This window comes from Monodelphis domestica, chromosome 8 (assembly GCF_027887165.1).
Source record: "Monodelphis domestica isolate mMonDom1 chromosome 8, mMonDom1.pri, whole genome shotgun sequence".
Taxonomy (NCBI): domain Eukaryota; kingdom Metazoa; phylum Chordata; class Mammalia; order Didelphimorphia; family Didelphidae; genus Monodelphis; species Monodelphis domestica.
In genome coordinates this window covers 126665796-126680576 of record NC_077234.1, presented here as the reverse complement: position 1 = coordinate 126680576, position 14781 = coordinate 126665796, and the positions used below count along the sequence as shown (strand labels likewise).

The following is a 14781-nucleotide window of genomic DNA, read 5'->3' as shown; positions in this document are numbered from 1 at the left end:
GCACTGTGCTATGGACTAGAGATACAAAAGTAGTGATCTCAAAGAGCTTACATTTTACTGATGAGAACAGGTTTGTATACAGGTAAATAAATACAAAGTAAAGGGAGGGTTGCTAACAACTAGGAAAGTCAGAAATCTCTTGGAAGAGGTGACTCTCAGACTGGGTATAGAAGAGAGCTAGAGATTTCAAGTAGTGGAGAAGAGAGAGTGCTTTCTAGGAATGAGGAACCTGTTCAAAAGAGTAATGGAGATGGAAAGTCATGGCACAGGAAAGAGCAAGGAGTCGAAAGAGAGAAAGACAGAATGTGTGTGTGTGTGTGTGTGTGTGTGTGTGTGTGTGTGTGTGTAAATGTGTAATAGTCCTGGAAACATAGGTTGAAAACAGATTTTGAAAAGTCTTAAATACCAAACAAAGAAATTGGTATTATATCCTAGAGGAAACAGAGAATCACTTAGTCTTCTTGGGTTCATCCTGTGGTTAGGAATATGAATTTGTTCATAGCTACGCTCTTTATGGTGGCAAAAAATTGGAAAATGAGGGGATGCCCCTCGATTGGGGAATGGCTGAATAAATTGTGGTATATGTTGGGATGGAGTACTATTGTGCTCAAAAGAATAATAAAGTGGAGGAATTCCATGGGAACTGGAACAACCTCCAGGAAGTGATGCAGAGTGAGAGGAGCAGAACCAGGAGAACATTGTACACAGAGATTGATACACTGTGGTTCAATCCAATGTAATGGACTTCCCCATTAGTGGCAATGCAGTGATCCTGAACAACACAGAGGGATCTACAAGAATGAACACTATCCACATTCAGAGGAAAAACTGTGGGAGTAGAAACACAGAAGAAAAACAACTGCTTGATTACATGGATCGAAGGGATATGGCTGGGGATGTAGACTAAATGAACATCCTAGTGCAACATCAACAACATGGAAATAGGTTCTGATCAAGGACACAAGGACACAAGTAATACCCAATGAAATTGTGCATTGGCTGCGGGAAGAGTGGATGGAGGGAAACAATGTGATTATTGTAACCAAGGAATAATGTTCTAAATTGACTAAATAAACTAATTCAAATTAAAGGAAAAAAAAGGAATATCAATTTATCAGTTCTGTGGTAGAGTAAAGAGAATAAAGAATTTATAAGAGTGAGCTGACAATAGAAGTACGTATAGCTAAGTGGCTCCAGTGGGTATAGACTGCTGGGCCTGGTGTCAGAACACCTGAGTTCAAATCCAATGTCAGATACTTATTAGCTATATAATTTTGGGCAAGTCACTTAACCCCTATCATTCTTAATTTCCTCAACTGTCCAATGGGGATAATTATAGCACCTGCCTGAGAGGGTTGTTGTAAGGATCAAACAAGATATTATAAAGTGCTTAGGACAGGGCCCAAGTACGTAGTGTAGGTGTTCAACAAATGCTTGTCCTTTCCTCCTACTTCTAGAGGTATTTTGCTCAGTGTGACAGTTGGAGGCATAGTAGATGGTTTTGGATTTGATTAGGAAGACCTGAATTAAATTCTGTGTCTCAAGAGTTCTTAGCTGTGAAACCCTGGGCAAGCCACCTAACTTCTCTAGGTCTCCGTTTTCCTCATCTTTGAAAGAAGGATAAAAACAGCACCCATTTCACAGGATTTTTGGATGATCAAATGAGATAATGTGTAAAGTGCTTTGTGAACCTTAAAAACACCATAAAAATGTTTACTTAAAATTCACATGAGTTTGGAAAGAAGACACTTTAGAAAACAGGCTGTAGTCCGATAACCATAGCACATTATAAAAACCTCAAAGACAGTAATGTGTCACTTGCTAAAATGCCTACTTTTTCATCCAGTGCAAATAAAAACTTGTTTTTGAATGTTTAAGTTCAGTTTAAAAGTTACCTTGCAAGTTTCGTTTCCAACAACATAATGAGGCTGTTAAACAAGGAAGTATCTTGAATAAAACATACTTTCATTGCTTCCTAGTCACCCAAGTTTTCACAAGAAAAAAAATATTTTACTTTGGTATTTCCTCATGGAACCTAATAGCTATGTTAAGTGGAGACTTATTTGTTCTTTACAATGTGTTTTTTTATTTCCCTTATCAAACATTTAAGTATGATTAATATTCCATCATATAATACCAAATAAATTAAACAGCTATATATAGAAGACTATAATTCTTACCTATTATATTGAAAGAACAGAAATTTTCAAATGGAATAAGAACATTCATGAAACAATAAACTCAATTTTTCCTTAATCAAGTCCAGTGCTCCCTACCTGTTACCCTAAAGTGACGACCTATTTGACAAGTGGTCATATAGCCTTTATTTGAAGACTTCTAGGGGAATCTTTTGTCTTTTCTTCTTTGGGAAAATTCTAACTGTTGGGAAAGATTTCCTTCAATAAATCATAAATTTGCACCAGCACCTTTGGACTATAGTCCTTTAGTTCTATCCTTAGGGGTCAAGCTGAAGAAATCAAATTATTTTTCCACAAATAGCCCTTAAAGTTCTTGAAGGCAGCTATCACATCTATCCTAGGTCATCACTTCTTCAGGCTAAACATCCTCAATTCCTTTCAACTGATTGTCATAAAGCATGATCTTGAGACTCCTTTTACTTACAAACCACATCTGGACATTTTCCAGCTTACTGATGTTCTTCTTAAAATGTTGGGCCCAGAACTACACATAAATATGATAGACCTGTTCCAAACATGATAGACCCCAGCCAGAATGTCAATTCCTACAGTTTTAAAAATCATTTCTTGAAATGCCTCACATTAAATCCACACTAAATATGGGTAAATGTGAAAAATAGAACAAAGATGTTCAGTTCACCATATAGTTATATAACTTTTAACATAGGAAAAATTAGGCTGATAGATCTTTTTATTCTGAGGAAATAAATTCCCCATTGGCTGACCTGTATATTTCATAATCCTTTCAGGAAGAAAATTATATGGCTAATTTCATACCATCAGAATTTATTAAATTTCATTTAAAAGCTTCAAAGTTTGTTATTGCTTTGTGGTGATCATCATACGCTTTGCTTATGGGTTAAAAAAATTAAGGTAAATAACTATATTGCTTCCGAATGTCTAATGTCCGGAATTTAGCTGAAATTAAGTGGAAAGATGCTGCCATCTTGTGGCAAAAAGAATTAAGCCCAGACATAATGTGTATTGTTTTGAAAGAAGACAAAAGCTAACATGAAGGTATTGCAGACTGAGATAAACTCCAGAGGTTAGTAATATATCCCTATCCTCATCCCCTCACCTCCTCCCTCCAAGATATCCTAATATTTCCTAATGAACTTTTATGGATTTAACATTTCTAAATTTGTTCGTATTTTCTGAATCTAGTTAATTTTCTTAATCTCATTTCTCATAAGGCTCATAAATTTACTATTTTGTAAAGAAGTAATTTCTTTGATTTTTCTTAAACTTATCTTTCTCTTGATTCCAAATTCACTTTATATATACTGTTCACAATTCTTATGGGCTTCAATAATATTCTCTTTTCAGACATTATTTTTTCTTCTGAAGAGTATTGAATCTTTTCAGTCTATCCTTAAACATAATCTTGCTACATCTTGATGACTTTAATTGTGGACTTGGCTTGTTCTAGTACATATTTCTCAAGATGTGGCAAACAGATTTCCAGAATATAACACAAAATATTCTAAGTGTAGGTAAGTGTTAAGCAGTGGATTGCGATAAGAAGCCATATTGTATGTGCTTAAGAAGTGAAAGGTGAGAAAACAGTTGATTACTAAAGATATGTCACTGTAGCAGTCTGAATATGAAAAAGAAGAGATAAAGGATGGCAGCGTCAAATGAAAAAAAATTTTTTTAAGGATGCTGGAGACTTGGATATGTTTGTAGGCATAAGGGAAAGAACTAGCAGATAAACTAAGATTAAACATGAGAGAGGGAGAACAAGCTCTGGTAAACAGGAGAGGGGATCCTGGGTCCAAGTAAAAGAATTTATAAGACTCTATTGAGGGGTTTTGAGATACAAAATAGTGTATAAGTTCATGATGAAATCCCTTATTTTCTTAGTTGAAAGGAGCTGGGGTCTTCTGCTAAAGTAAAAAAAAAAAGCAGGGGTAATGAGCTCATATAAAGTAAAAGTAAATAATTGATCTAATCAAAAGAGATAAAGAAGGAAATGATATCTTGATAAAAGGTACCATAGACAAAGTAACAATATAAAAACTAAACATATATACACCAAACTGTATAGCATCAATATTCCCAAAGTTGAATCTGCATGAGTTTCAGGATGAAACAGATAGTGAAACTTTACTAGTGGGGAACTCAAACTTTTCCCTCTCAGAAGTAAATAAATCCAACCAAAAAATAAAGAAGTTAAGGAGATAAGAACTTCAAAAAGTTTGATATGATAATCCTCTGGAAAAAAACCCGAATAGGAATAGAAGGGAATATACTTTTTTCTCATCAGTACATGGCTACATTCACTCATATAATTAGGCATATAATAACCATATAATCACGACATAAAAACATCACAACCAAATGTAGAAAAGGAGAAATATTAAATGCTGCCTTCTCAAACCACAATACAATAAAAATTACATTATAAAAGGTAACCAAAAGAAAGGCTAAAAATTAATTGGAAATTAAATGATCTTATCCTAAAGAATGGATGGGTCAAAGTGCAAATCATAAGAACAATCATTAGTTCATTAAAGAGAATGCCAATGAGAAGACAACATATAAAAATTTATGGGATGCAGCCAAGGCCATACTTAGGGGGAAATTTATATCTCTAAATGCTTACATCAATAAAATGGAGAAAGGATTGTTGAATTAAGCCTGCAAGTAAAAAAAAAACAAACTAGAAAAAGGACAATTTAAAAAGTCTAATTAAACACCAAACTGGAAATCCTTAAAATCATAGGAGATTAATAAATTTGGAATTCAGAAAACCACTGGACTAATAAATAAGGAGCTGGTTTTATGATAAAAATAAACAAGATAAACCAATAGTTAGCTTGATTTAAAAAAAAGAAAAATTATTAGTTTGAAAAATGAAAAAGGCAAAATCACAACCAATGAAGAAGAAATTAAAGCTATTATTGGAGGTTATTTTGCCCAATTACATGCCAATAAATCTGACAATCTAAGTGAAATAGGTGGATATTTACAAAAATATAAAGTGCCCAGATTAATAAGAGAATACTTAAACAACCCCATCACAGAAAGAGAAATTGAAATTACCATCAAAGAATTCCCTAAGAAAAATGCCCCAGAATCAGATGGATTCACAACTGAATTCCACCAAACATACTGAGAACAATTAAATCCAATACTATATAAACTAGTTGGAAAAATAGGAGAAAAAGGAATTCTTCTAAATTTCTTTTATGAAGCAAATATACCTAAACCAGAAAGAGTTAAAACAGAGAAAGAAAACTATGGACCAATCTCCATAATAAATGTTGATGCAAAATATTAGCAAGGAGATTACAACATTATCTTTCAAGGATCATATGCCATGATTAGGTGTGTTTTATAGCAGGAATTCAGGGATAGTTCAAAAATAGGAAAATCATCAGTATAATTGACCACATCCATAACAAAACCAACAGAAACCATATGATTATCTCAATAAGTGCAAGAAGCTTTTGACAAAATACAATACTCATTCCAGGTAATCAATACATCATAACCCAATATTTGATAAACTTAAATATCCAAGATTTTGGCAGGGAGGAGGGGAGGAGAGAAGAATTCACTATTTGACAAAAACTACTGGGAAAATATTATGGCAGAAACTATGAAAAGCCCTACATCTCACACTACATATACCAAGATAAAGTCAAAATGAATACTTGATTTAGAAATAAAAGGTGATACTATAGAAAAATTAGGGGAACATGGAATAGTTTGCCTGTCAGACTTATGGATAAGGGAAGAATTTATAAACAAGTAAGACAGAGCATTACAAACAATGAAGTTGATAATTTTGATTATGTTAAATTAAAAAGTTTTTATACAAACAAAACCAATGCAACCAAAATTAGAAGGGAAACAACAAAATGGGAAAAATTTTTAGCAAATGCCTCTGACAAAGGTCTCATTTCTCAAATAGAGAACTGAGTCAAATTTATAAGAATATAAAGTATCCCACAATTGATAAGTGCTCAAAGGATATAAACAGGAAGTTCTCAGGTACAGAAATTAAAAATATCTATAATCATACAAAAAAATTTCCAAATGACTACTTTAGAGAACTGTACATTAAAACAACTCTGATACCACTTTACACCTGTTAGATTAGCTAAACTATCCCTCAAAAGAAAAAGGAATATTGGAGGGGAGGTGGAATATTGGGACATTAAATCACTGCTGGTGGAACTATGAACAAATATAATCGTTCTGGAGAGCAATATGGAATCATGCCCAAATGTCATGCATGTCTTTTGACCCAAAAGTACTACTCCTGGGATTGTATCCTAGAGAGATCAGAGTTAGGGGAAAAGGACCTACTTGTACAAAAAATATATAGCTCTTTTTTGTAGTGGCAAAGATCAACTGGGGAATGGCTGAACAAGCCGTGGTATATGGGTTTAATGAAATACATCTATGCCATAGGAAATGATGAACAGAATGAGTTTGGAAAAACTTGGAAAGCCTTATATGAACTGACACAAAGTGGAGTGAACAGAACCAGGAGAATATTCTACACAGTAACAGATATAATGTACAATTGTGAAGGAATAAACTATTATCAGCAAAACAAGGCTCCTAGGTAAACCTGAGGGACTTATGATGAAAAATACTACCCACAGCCAAAGAAGGAACTGTTGAAGGCTAATTGCAGATTAAAGCATGTCACTTTTCACTTTATTTTCTTCATGACTTTTATTGTATATGTGATATGTGTCTTCTTTCATGGCATAAAGAATATGTAAATATGTGCTACATGACAGCACTGATATAATCTATATTAGATTATTTACTGCCTTGGGGGAAGTGTAGAGGGAGGGAGAGAATCTGAATCACAAAATGTCAGATAAAAAATTGTTTCTATACATAATGGAAAAAAAAATTTGTTTAAAAATACCCCCCAAACCATATGAAGCCAAACGGAATCTCTACTCCCTCTTCAAGATCACAGTTTAGCCTTTTCTTCTTCAATCAGATAATAAACATTATTAAGTGTGGGCACTGTGCCAGATGCTAGGAATAGAATGTTTTATAAATATGGCGCCTGTCCTAAAGTAGCTTACAGTCTACTAGAGGAGTTAGTATGTACGCGATTTGTACAAACAAGATATATAGAGGAAAAATTGGAAATAAGGGAGAAGTTACCAGAATTGAGAGACTGGTTAGAAAAAGCTTCCTGTTGAAAGTAGGATTTTAGCTGGAATTGGAAGCCAAAAGGAAGAGATGAGGAAGGAAAGTATTCCAAATATTGGAGTCAGCCCCTGAAAATGCATGGAAATGGGAGATGTAATATCTTATTCAAGGAATATCAAAGAGGCCATTATCACTGGATGGCAGGGTATGTAGTGGATAGTAAGATGCAAGAAGACTGGAGGGGATAAGGGTGGGAACAGGTTATGAAAGGCTAAACATTCCTAGGTAGTTCCTTTAATCCTTCTATACTGGTGATGGCAAACCTTTTAAAGATGGAGTGCCAGCCCCCCCCCCCCCCCCACACACACACAGAGGAGGGAGGAAGTGTTCCCATTGGGTTCCTGGGCAAAGGGGTGGGTAAAGTGAGGAATAGTCTCAGTGAGTGTAGAGAAGGGGAGAGGAGTGGTCTGAGCACTCCACTCCCCTTCAGGCCTGCCGCCTATGAGCTGCCCACCTTACCCCTTCTGCACTCCCATTGGCTGCTGGGCAGAGGGTTGGGGCATGTGAAAAAATGTCATCAGACTCAGTGGAGAGAGCAGAGGGGAGCAGTTCTGTCCAAGTCCCTCTGCCTTTCTAGTAGAACTCTGGGGGGAAGGCCATGTGTCCACAGAGAGAGCTCTGCATGCTATCTTTGGCACCTGTGCTATGGGTTCACCATCACTGTTCCATATGAAATCAATTTATGACCGCAGGTCTTAAAGTTACTCTTTTCTGTATACTCTGGCATTTATCAATGTTTTCCCTAAACTATTGTGTCTAGGATTAAAAAAAAATATACTACAGATGTGATCTGATAAGGAGAAAGGACTATTATTTCCTTATTCCTGGAAGGTATGCCTCTCTTAATAGAACCCCAAGTTTTTTGTTGTTGTTGTTGCCATTTAATACTGCTGACTCATATAAGCTTTCAATCTAAAACACCTAGAATTTTTTTAGATAAGTTAATTTTTATATATGCCGCCTTCTTCTTGTACCTGTATAGCTAATTCTGTGAACACAGGAGTTTGACTTTATACTTATTCATTTATTAAAGAAAGGTCAGCTTATTATATATAGCACAATTGCTTAGGACTATCCTATTGGGATCTTTTAAAATGTCAATTCTATCATTCAGTGTGTTAATTATCTTTGTCAAGTCATGTATCATCTGAATATCTGATAAGTATTCTATTCCATCTATTCCTTTATCCAAATCACTGACAAAAATGTTCAAAAGTGTAGAGGCAAGCATGGATCTCTGGGCACTCTACCGCAGATTTCTTGCCAAGCTGACATCAAACAACTAATCTTTACTCTTTGATTATGGCCACTTAAACAATTCTAAATCCATTTACTCAAATAATCATCTAGACCATGCCTTTCCATATTTTCTAAACTTCATCACATGTTTTGCTAAAATTATATCTTTAATGCTCCCCAAACTCAAGATTTTAGTGTCCCTGTTATTAAATGGAAATGAGGCTAGTTTGGAATGACTTGTTCTTGAAAACATGCTGGCTCTCTATAATGTATAAACAAGATGTATACAGGATAAAATGAGGGTAATGCTAGAGGGAAGGCACTAAGATGAAAGAATATTAGGAAAGCCTTCTCATAGATAGTGGGACTTAGCTGAGATTTGAAGAATGTCAGGAAGCAGAGATGAGGAGAAAGAGTATGAGGAATTGTCAGTGTTTTCATTTAGGAGATTGGAAATGGGGCACTGGGTGTGAAGAACAATAAAATATACACTTATTTATAACTTTATTCCTGGATAAATCTTGGATGCATAATGTCCATTATCTTTAAATGTAAAATCAAGCACAAGGGTTGAATATAGTCATATATAAGAATAATATGATGTAAATAATATAAAATATCTTTTATAATATATAAAATTGTTACACAATTATATTTTATAACATTTTATGTAATAGGTATGCTATATCATCACATAGACATATAAATATAAACATATTTAAATAATATTAAATAATAAATAGTCAGATCACTAGACTAGGAATCAGAAAAGTTCTATCTCCACCTGGGGAAAGTCACTTTAACTGAGACTCCTACAAATTTGAGAGATATAGGACAATAATATCTATGATGATTATCATAATGTAAATTAAAACCACAAAATTCATATCAAATGAGTGACCAATAAGTTTCCTGGTAGAGGAATGGTAGAAAACTGGTAACGAATAATATCTCTCTTGTCAGTCATATTCACTGATTCAAATGGTTCTGCTTTAGTTTAATGAGGAGGCTGGAAGGCAGACTTTCAACCAACTTTACTTTCTCCTCAGTTACCAGTGATCCCATAATCATCAAATCTAATGACTTTTTCCTCAGTCTTTTAATACTTCTTGACCAATCTGCAGTCTTTGCCACTGCTCATCATTCTTGATATTCTCTTCTTCCTAGGTTTTCATGATTCTGTTCTCTCCTGGTTCTCCTCATATCTATTTGATCACTTCTTCTCAATCTCCTTTGCTGGACCTTCATCCATGACCTTCCTAACAGTGGGTACACCCAAAGGCTCTGTCCTAGACCCTCTTCTTTCTTTCCATTATTTTACCTAGTGATCCCATCAGTCCTAACCTACTCTGATGTTATCTGAAACTGCCTATTGGACATCTCAATTTGGGATGTCCCAGAGCTGTCTTAAACTCAAGATGTCCAACACTGAAATCATCTTTTTCTCCCCCTAAAGCTACCCCGCTTCCTAAATTTTCTTTTGTTGTCAAGGGGACCACAATCCTCTCATTAACCCAGGCTTTTAATCTAGGTTTTATCTTTAACTCCTTAGTTTCTCTTACTCTCCATAGCCAATGAGATGTCAAGTTCTGTCAACTCTATCTTAATAATAACATCTCTCATTTATGGCCACTTATGCCTTTGAACATGGCCATCGACTACTGAAGGTTCCCATCGCTTCATGCCTTGACTCTTGCAATCAAGATAATTGATCTCTCTCCCTCAAGTCTGGGGTGCCAAATTGTGTTAGAGGGTTGGTTTGGGTATAATGGAGGAAAGGTAGATGATCCCAGAAAGTAGAAAGAGGATGAGATGGATTCCCCCCTTCAGTCTTCTTCAAATATGTCTCTCCACTAACCCTGCTTTTATTCCCCTCTAATAACTGATTTAATGGGTGAACCTTTTCCCTTGGGGAAAGATAGAGAAATCTGCTTCCTCCTCCTTCAATATGACAAGAAGTTAATTTAAGATAACTGACTAGTTTATTCTAACAAATTGTGGTTAGGGGTAAGATAAGCATGATGTCTGCAGTTTGGATTTTATAGGAAAGAGGGTAACGAAATTCCCTGTCTGTCTAAAATTATCTTTCTCCCTCCCCCCAAAGTTGAGAGACCCAGGCTTCTCAGCCTGGTCTCTAAGAGGCTTAGGGTTTGGTGACCCCTGGTCCTTATCACAGCAGAGCCAATGTTCAGACTCAGGGTGTCACAGGAGCTATGTGAGATCTTTTTATACTGTTCTTATACTTCTCAGTTTATGACACAATTCTTGGTATCTCTGGGGTGGGGGTGGGGGGATGGTGTTTAGGATCAATGAGGGATTTGAAAAGCTCAGGAGAGAAATCTCTTATCAGCCTGTCACCTTAGCTGTCTCAAGATAGAGATCAACTGACTACCACCTGGAATCTCTCTTCTCTCAAGATTCCAAGTCTCATCCACCATCCCCTGCTGTGAATGCAAACCTCTGCATGTCTTCCAGGCTCTGCCATTCAAAGTCTCTGGATCATTCCTCTATCACAACTCTACTCTAGTCCATCCTTTTATCAGCTGTCAAACTAATTTTCCTGAAGTTCAGGGCAATGTCAACACCCTTATTCAATGAACTCCAGTGGTTCCCTAAGATCTCCAAGATCAAATAGAAAAGCTTTTCTTTAGTTCAAAAGCTCTGTTATTTAAACCCCTTCAAATCCTGGCCTTCTCCTAATTTTCTAGTATTCTTATACCTTATTCTTTCCACCTCCCATGCAGTCTTTGATCTAGTGATACAGGTCTCCCTGTTCCTCACACAAGACACTCCAGCTGCCAGTTCTGTTGAATTTTGATTCCATGCCTAGAAATCTTTTATGCCTCATCTTCATCTCATGGTTTCTCTGCTTTCTTCAAGTCCTCATTAGAGTACCACTTTCTACAAGAAGTCTGGGAAAGATTTAATTTTAGTGCCTATCCTATTTATTCTGAATATATCTTGTTAGTAGATATTTTTTTTTGAATGTTGTTTCTCCCATTAGACCATGAGCTCTTTAAGAGTGAGAACTGTCCCTTTGCATTTCTTTGTATTCCCCAGGCTTTGTACATTGCCTGGCACACAGTAGGTTTTAAATAAATATAGCTGACTTGATTTTTGCTTAAATTTTAAAAAAGGGCAGTGCTCAGAAGAGCTTTTTTTTTAAGTAATTGGTATAAAACTGCATCAATAATTTTTTTTTGATTTGCAATGCCATTAGTGTTGGAAGCTCGCATTGAGTAATTTTCTTTATCGATGCATGTCAGAATCTTCTTTGCCACTGACAGTCTTAAAACAGTTGGCTGCAGTATCACAAAGTATAGTGACAACCAATGAGTGTCAAAGTGGAGAATAGAACCCACTAAGCCAGGCTGCCTAATTAAATGAATGTGAAAGAAATGAGAGGATTGGATTGAGGTCCTCTCAGCTCTAATTTGTGAAGGCAATCTCAAATTGGGCTAATCTATCAGTCCTAAGACTTAGATTCCTAGCATAGTTGATTGACACCCTGAGTTTGGAAAGGCACCTCCACTCCTTGGTAAAAGAGTTAGGAATACAAAATATCTCTGCCCATTATTTTATGTCCATTTTTCTTCTAAAGCTGCCCTGCATACTGGCTTGGAGTTTCATGTTTATTCCTTCTCTCAAGAGAACACTCTAAGAATGAATTAGGACTCATTCCTTAATTAAAAGTTCTTACCCACATGAATGTATGACAATTGTATGATTACACAGAGATAACTCAGGGATGTAAGGATGCCTGAAAGGTAAATCAAGTCTTATTTGATCACCTTCCAAGCTAGCTTATTACTTTAAGCTTCCTTCTCCTTGTTGTCTACACCACTGCTGCGGGCTCTACCAGCACCATGTCTCCTCCACAGTATCAATTACTTGTGAAGATCCACAGCAGAAACAAGAATATGGCAAGCAGTCCCCCTTTCATACCCCACCTATGCTTCAATAGCCCCTGGGACAATCATGAAATTGGTAGAAAGACCAAAGGTAATTCATTATCAAGAAAAGATTAGGGATTTCTAGTGTATAAGGTAAAAGAAAAATGTAACTTCTCTTAGACAATAAGTCCAACTGTACAAACCTCTAATAATCGCTTCAGCTGGGATTTGTAATCAATTAGTTCTTCTGAAAGGTCATTCCTTTTCACCTGAAGTTCATTTACTTCTCTTTTTAAAGGATTCACTACTTCATAGAACCGAATCTGAAAAAAAATTCACTTATAAATGATCAAATTATGATGAATACATACCATCATATATTGTCAATTGTTCATTACAAACTTTAATTGAAGAGAAATAGTTTGGTTGAGGGTGTATGGGAGAGTAGTCAACCTTTGGGCTGACCCTTCATGCTCAACCATGCTTCATCCCAATCATCATTTTCTAGGATTCTCCTTATTGGATACTTTTTGGATGAGAGTAGCTTGCTTCAGTGGAAAGAGCACTCTACTCAGAATCAGAGGACTTAGGGTCAAATTCTGGCTCTGCCACTTTTTGTAACCATAGGAAAACAATTTAATCTTATCTGAGTCAAAGTTTTCTCAATTATAAAATGAGAAGGTTTAGTAAGTGATTACTAAGGTCCTATTCATCTCTTCAATGAATTCTTCTGTGAAGTTTTGGCTGAACTTTCATACAAAAGTACAGGAGATGCTGAGGGGATGCCCTTCAATTGGGGAATGGCTGAACAAATTGTGGTATATGTTGGTGATGGAATATTATTGTGCTAAAAGGAATAATAAAGTGGAGGAATTCCATGGGGACTGGAACAACCTTCAGGAAGTGATGCAGAGCGAGAGGAGCAGAACCAGGAGAACATTGTACACAGAGACTAATACACTGTGGTACAATTGAAGGTGATGGACTTCTCCATTAGGGTCAATGCAATGTCCCTGAACAATCTGCAGGGATCTAAAAAACACTATCCACAAGCAGAGGATAAACTGTGGGAGTAAAAACACCGATGAAAAGCAACTGCTTGACCACAGGGGCTGAGGGGAAATGACTGAGGAGAGACTCTAAATGAACACACTAGTGCAAATACCAACAACATGGAAATGGGTTTGAATCAAGAACACATGTGAAACCCAGTGGAATCACGCATCAGCTATGGGGGTGGGGGTGGGGAAGAAGAAAATGATCATTGTCTCTAATGAATAATGCTTGGAAATGATCAAATAAAAAATTATTAAAAAAAAAGTACAGGAGATGATGAGACTTGTAAATTCACAATGATTATCATGAAGCATCAAATGAACAACCAAACCCACAAGTTTTAAATAAACTGGCCAAGGGTTCATTCCAAAGCCCTTTCTCTAGCCTCTCTATAATAAGATTTTTCAATGATACCCTAGTATTAAAGAATTGTAAGAAATAACAACAGGAACTATGTTGTCTATATAATAATCTCATTAAAATTATGGGTTAAGATGTTTGTGACAGTGTTTAAAAAAAAAAAAACTCACAGATACATATTCAGGAATAGAAAGCTGATCCTCTGGAAGAGACTTCAAATTCATGTAATGATCTTCTGTCAACTCCAAGTCACGCAAGCTACGGCGGATATCTCCAGCCTTCTCTATTAATTGATGATTTGTCTCTTCTAGTTGTTTTTGCCTCAATAAAATAGTCTCCATTTCCTGTTTCATTAATTCCTGATATTTTCTACATTAAGAAAAAGTTTATGGTGGGCTTATGTAAAACTTTTGAAATTTCATTTAAAATAACTTTTTCACTATAACACAGAACATAAGGAAATGGCAATCCAAATGCAATCTTTTGCTGTTAAATTCTGATAATTCTGATATTCCAAATCCTTAGATAGATCTGTTGATAATAGCATACCATATGCCTGAGTTCTGATTCACAGTTAGGCAACTGAAAACCTTAGCAGAAAATTCCAATGGAAATATAAACAATATCAACAAATCACACATATGGTAAACTATGTACACGTGATGCACATGGATAAAGGTACTATTTGTGAACTATCAAATATCCTGCTCCTCTCTGACTTAAAACTCTCCCTTACATTTATTTCCAAATGGAAAGTTGCTGGCTTCTGGGCTTGTTAGGGTCGGAATGTTGAAGAATAAACAGAGGCTGAGACTACATGGGGCAGCTTCACATAGCTCCATTTA

General features: G+C 35.8%; 1 protein-coding gene across 6 annotated transcripts in view; it reads right to left on the bottom strand.

Moving 5' to 3' along the window:
- Positions 1 to 14781, bottom strand: part of PIBF1 (progesterone immunomodulatory binding factor 1) — a 289035-nt gene that overhangs the window by 255393 nt on the left and 18861 nt on the right. For all 6 annotated transcript variants that reach the window (XR_008914089.1, XR_471492.2, XR_008914090.1 and 3 more), the window contains exons 4-5: positions 14107 to 14305; positions 12724 to 12843 (exon numbers count right to left, since the gene is read on the bottom strand). Coding sequence is in view for 3 of the 6 variants with exons in the window: in XM_001365267.4 (XP_001365304.3) it covers positions 12724 to 12843; positions 14107 to 14305 (319 nt within the window). In the remaining 3 variants the exon portion in view is untranslated. The remainder of the gene's footprint in view (positions 1 to 12723; positions 12844 to 14106; positions 14306 to 14781) is intronic.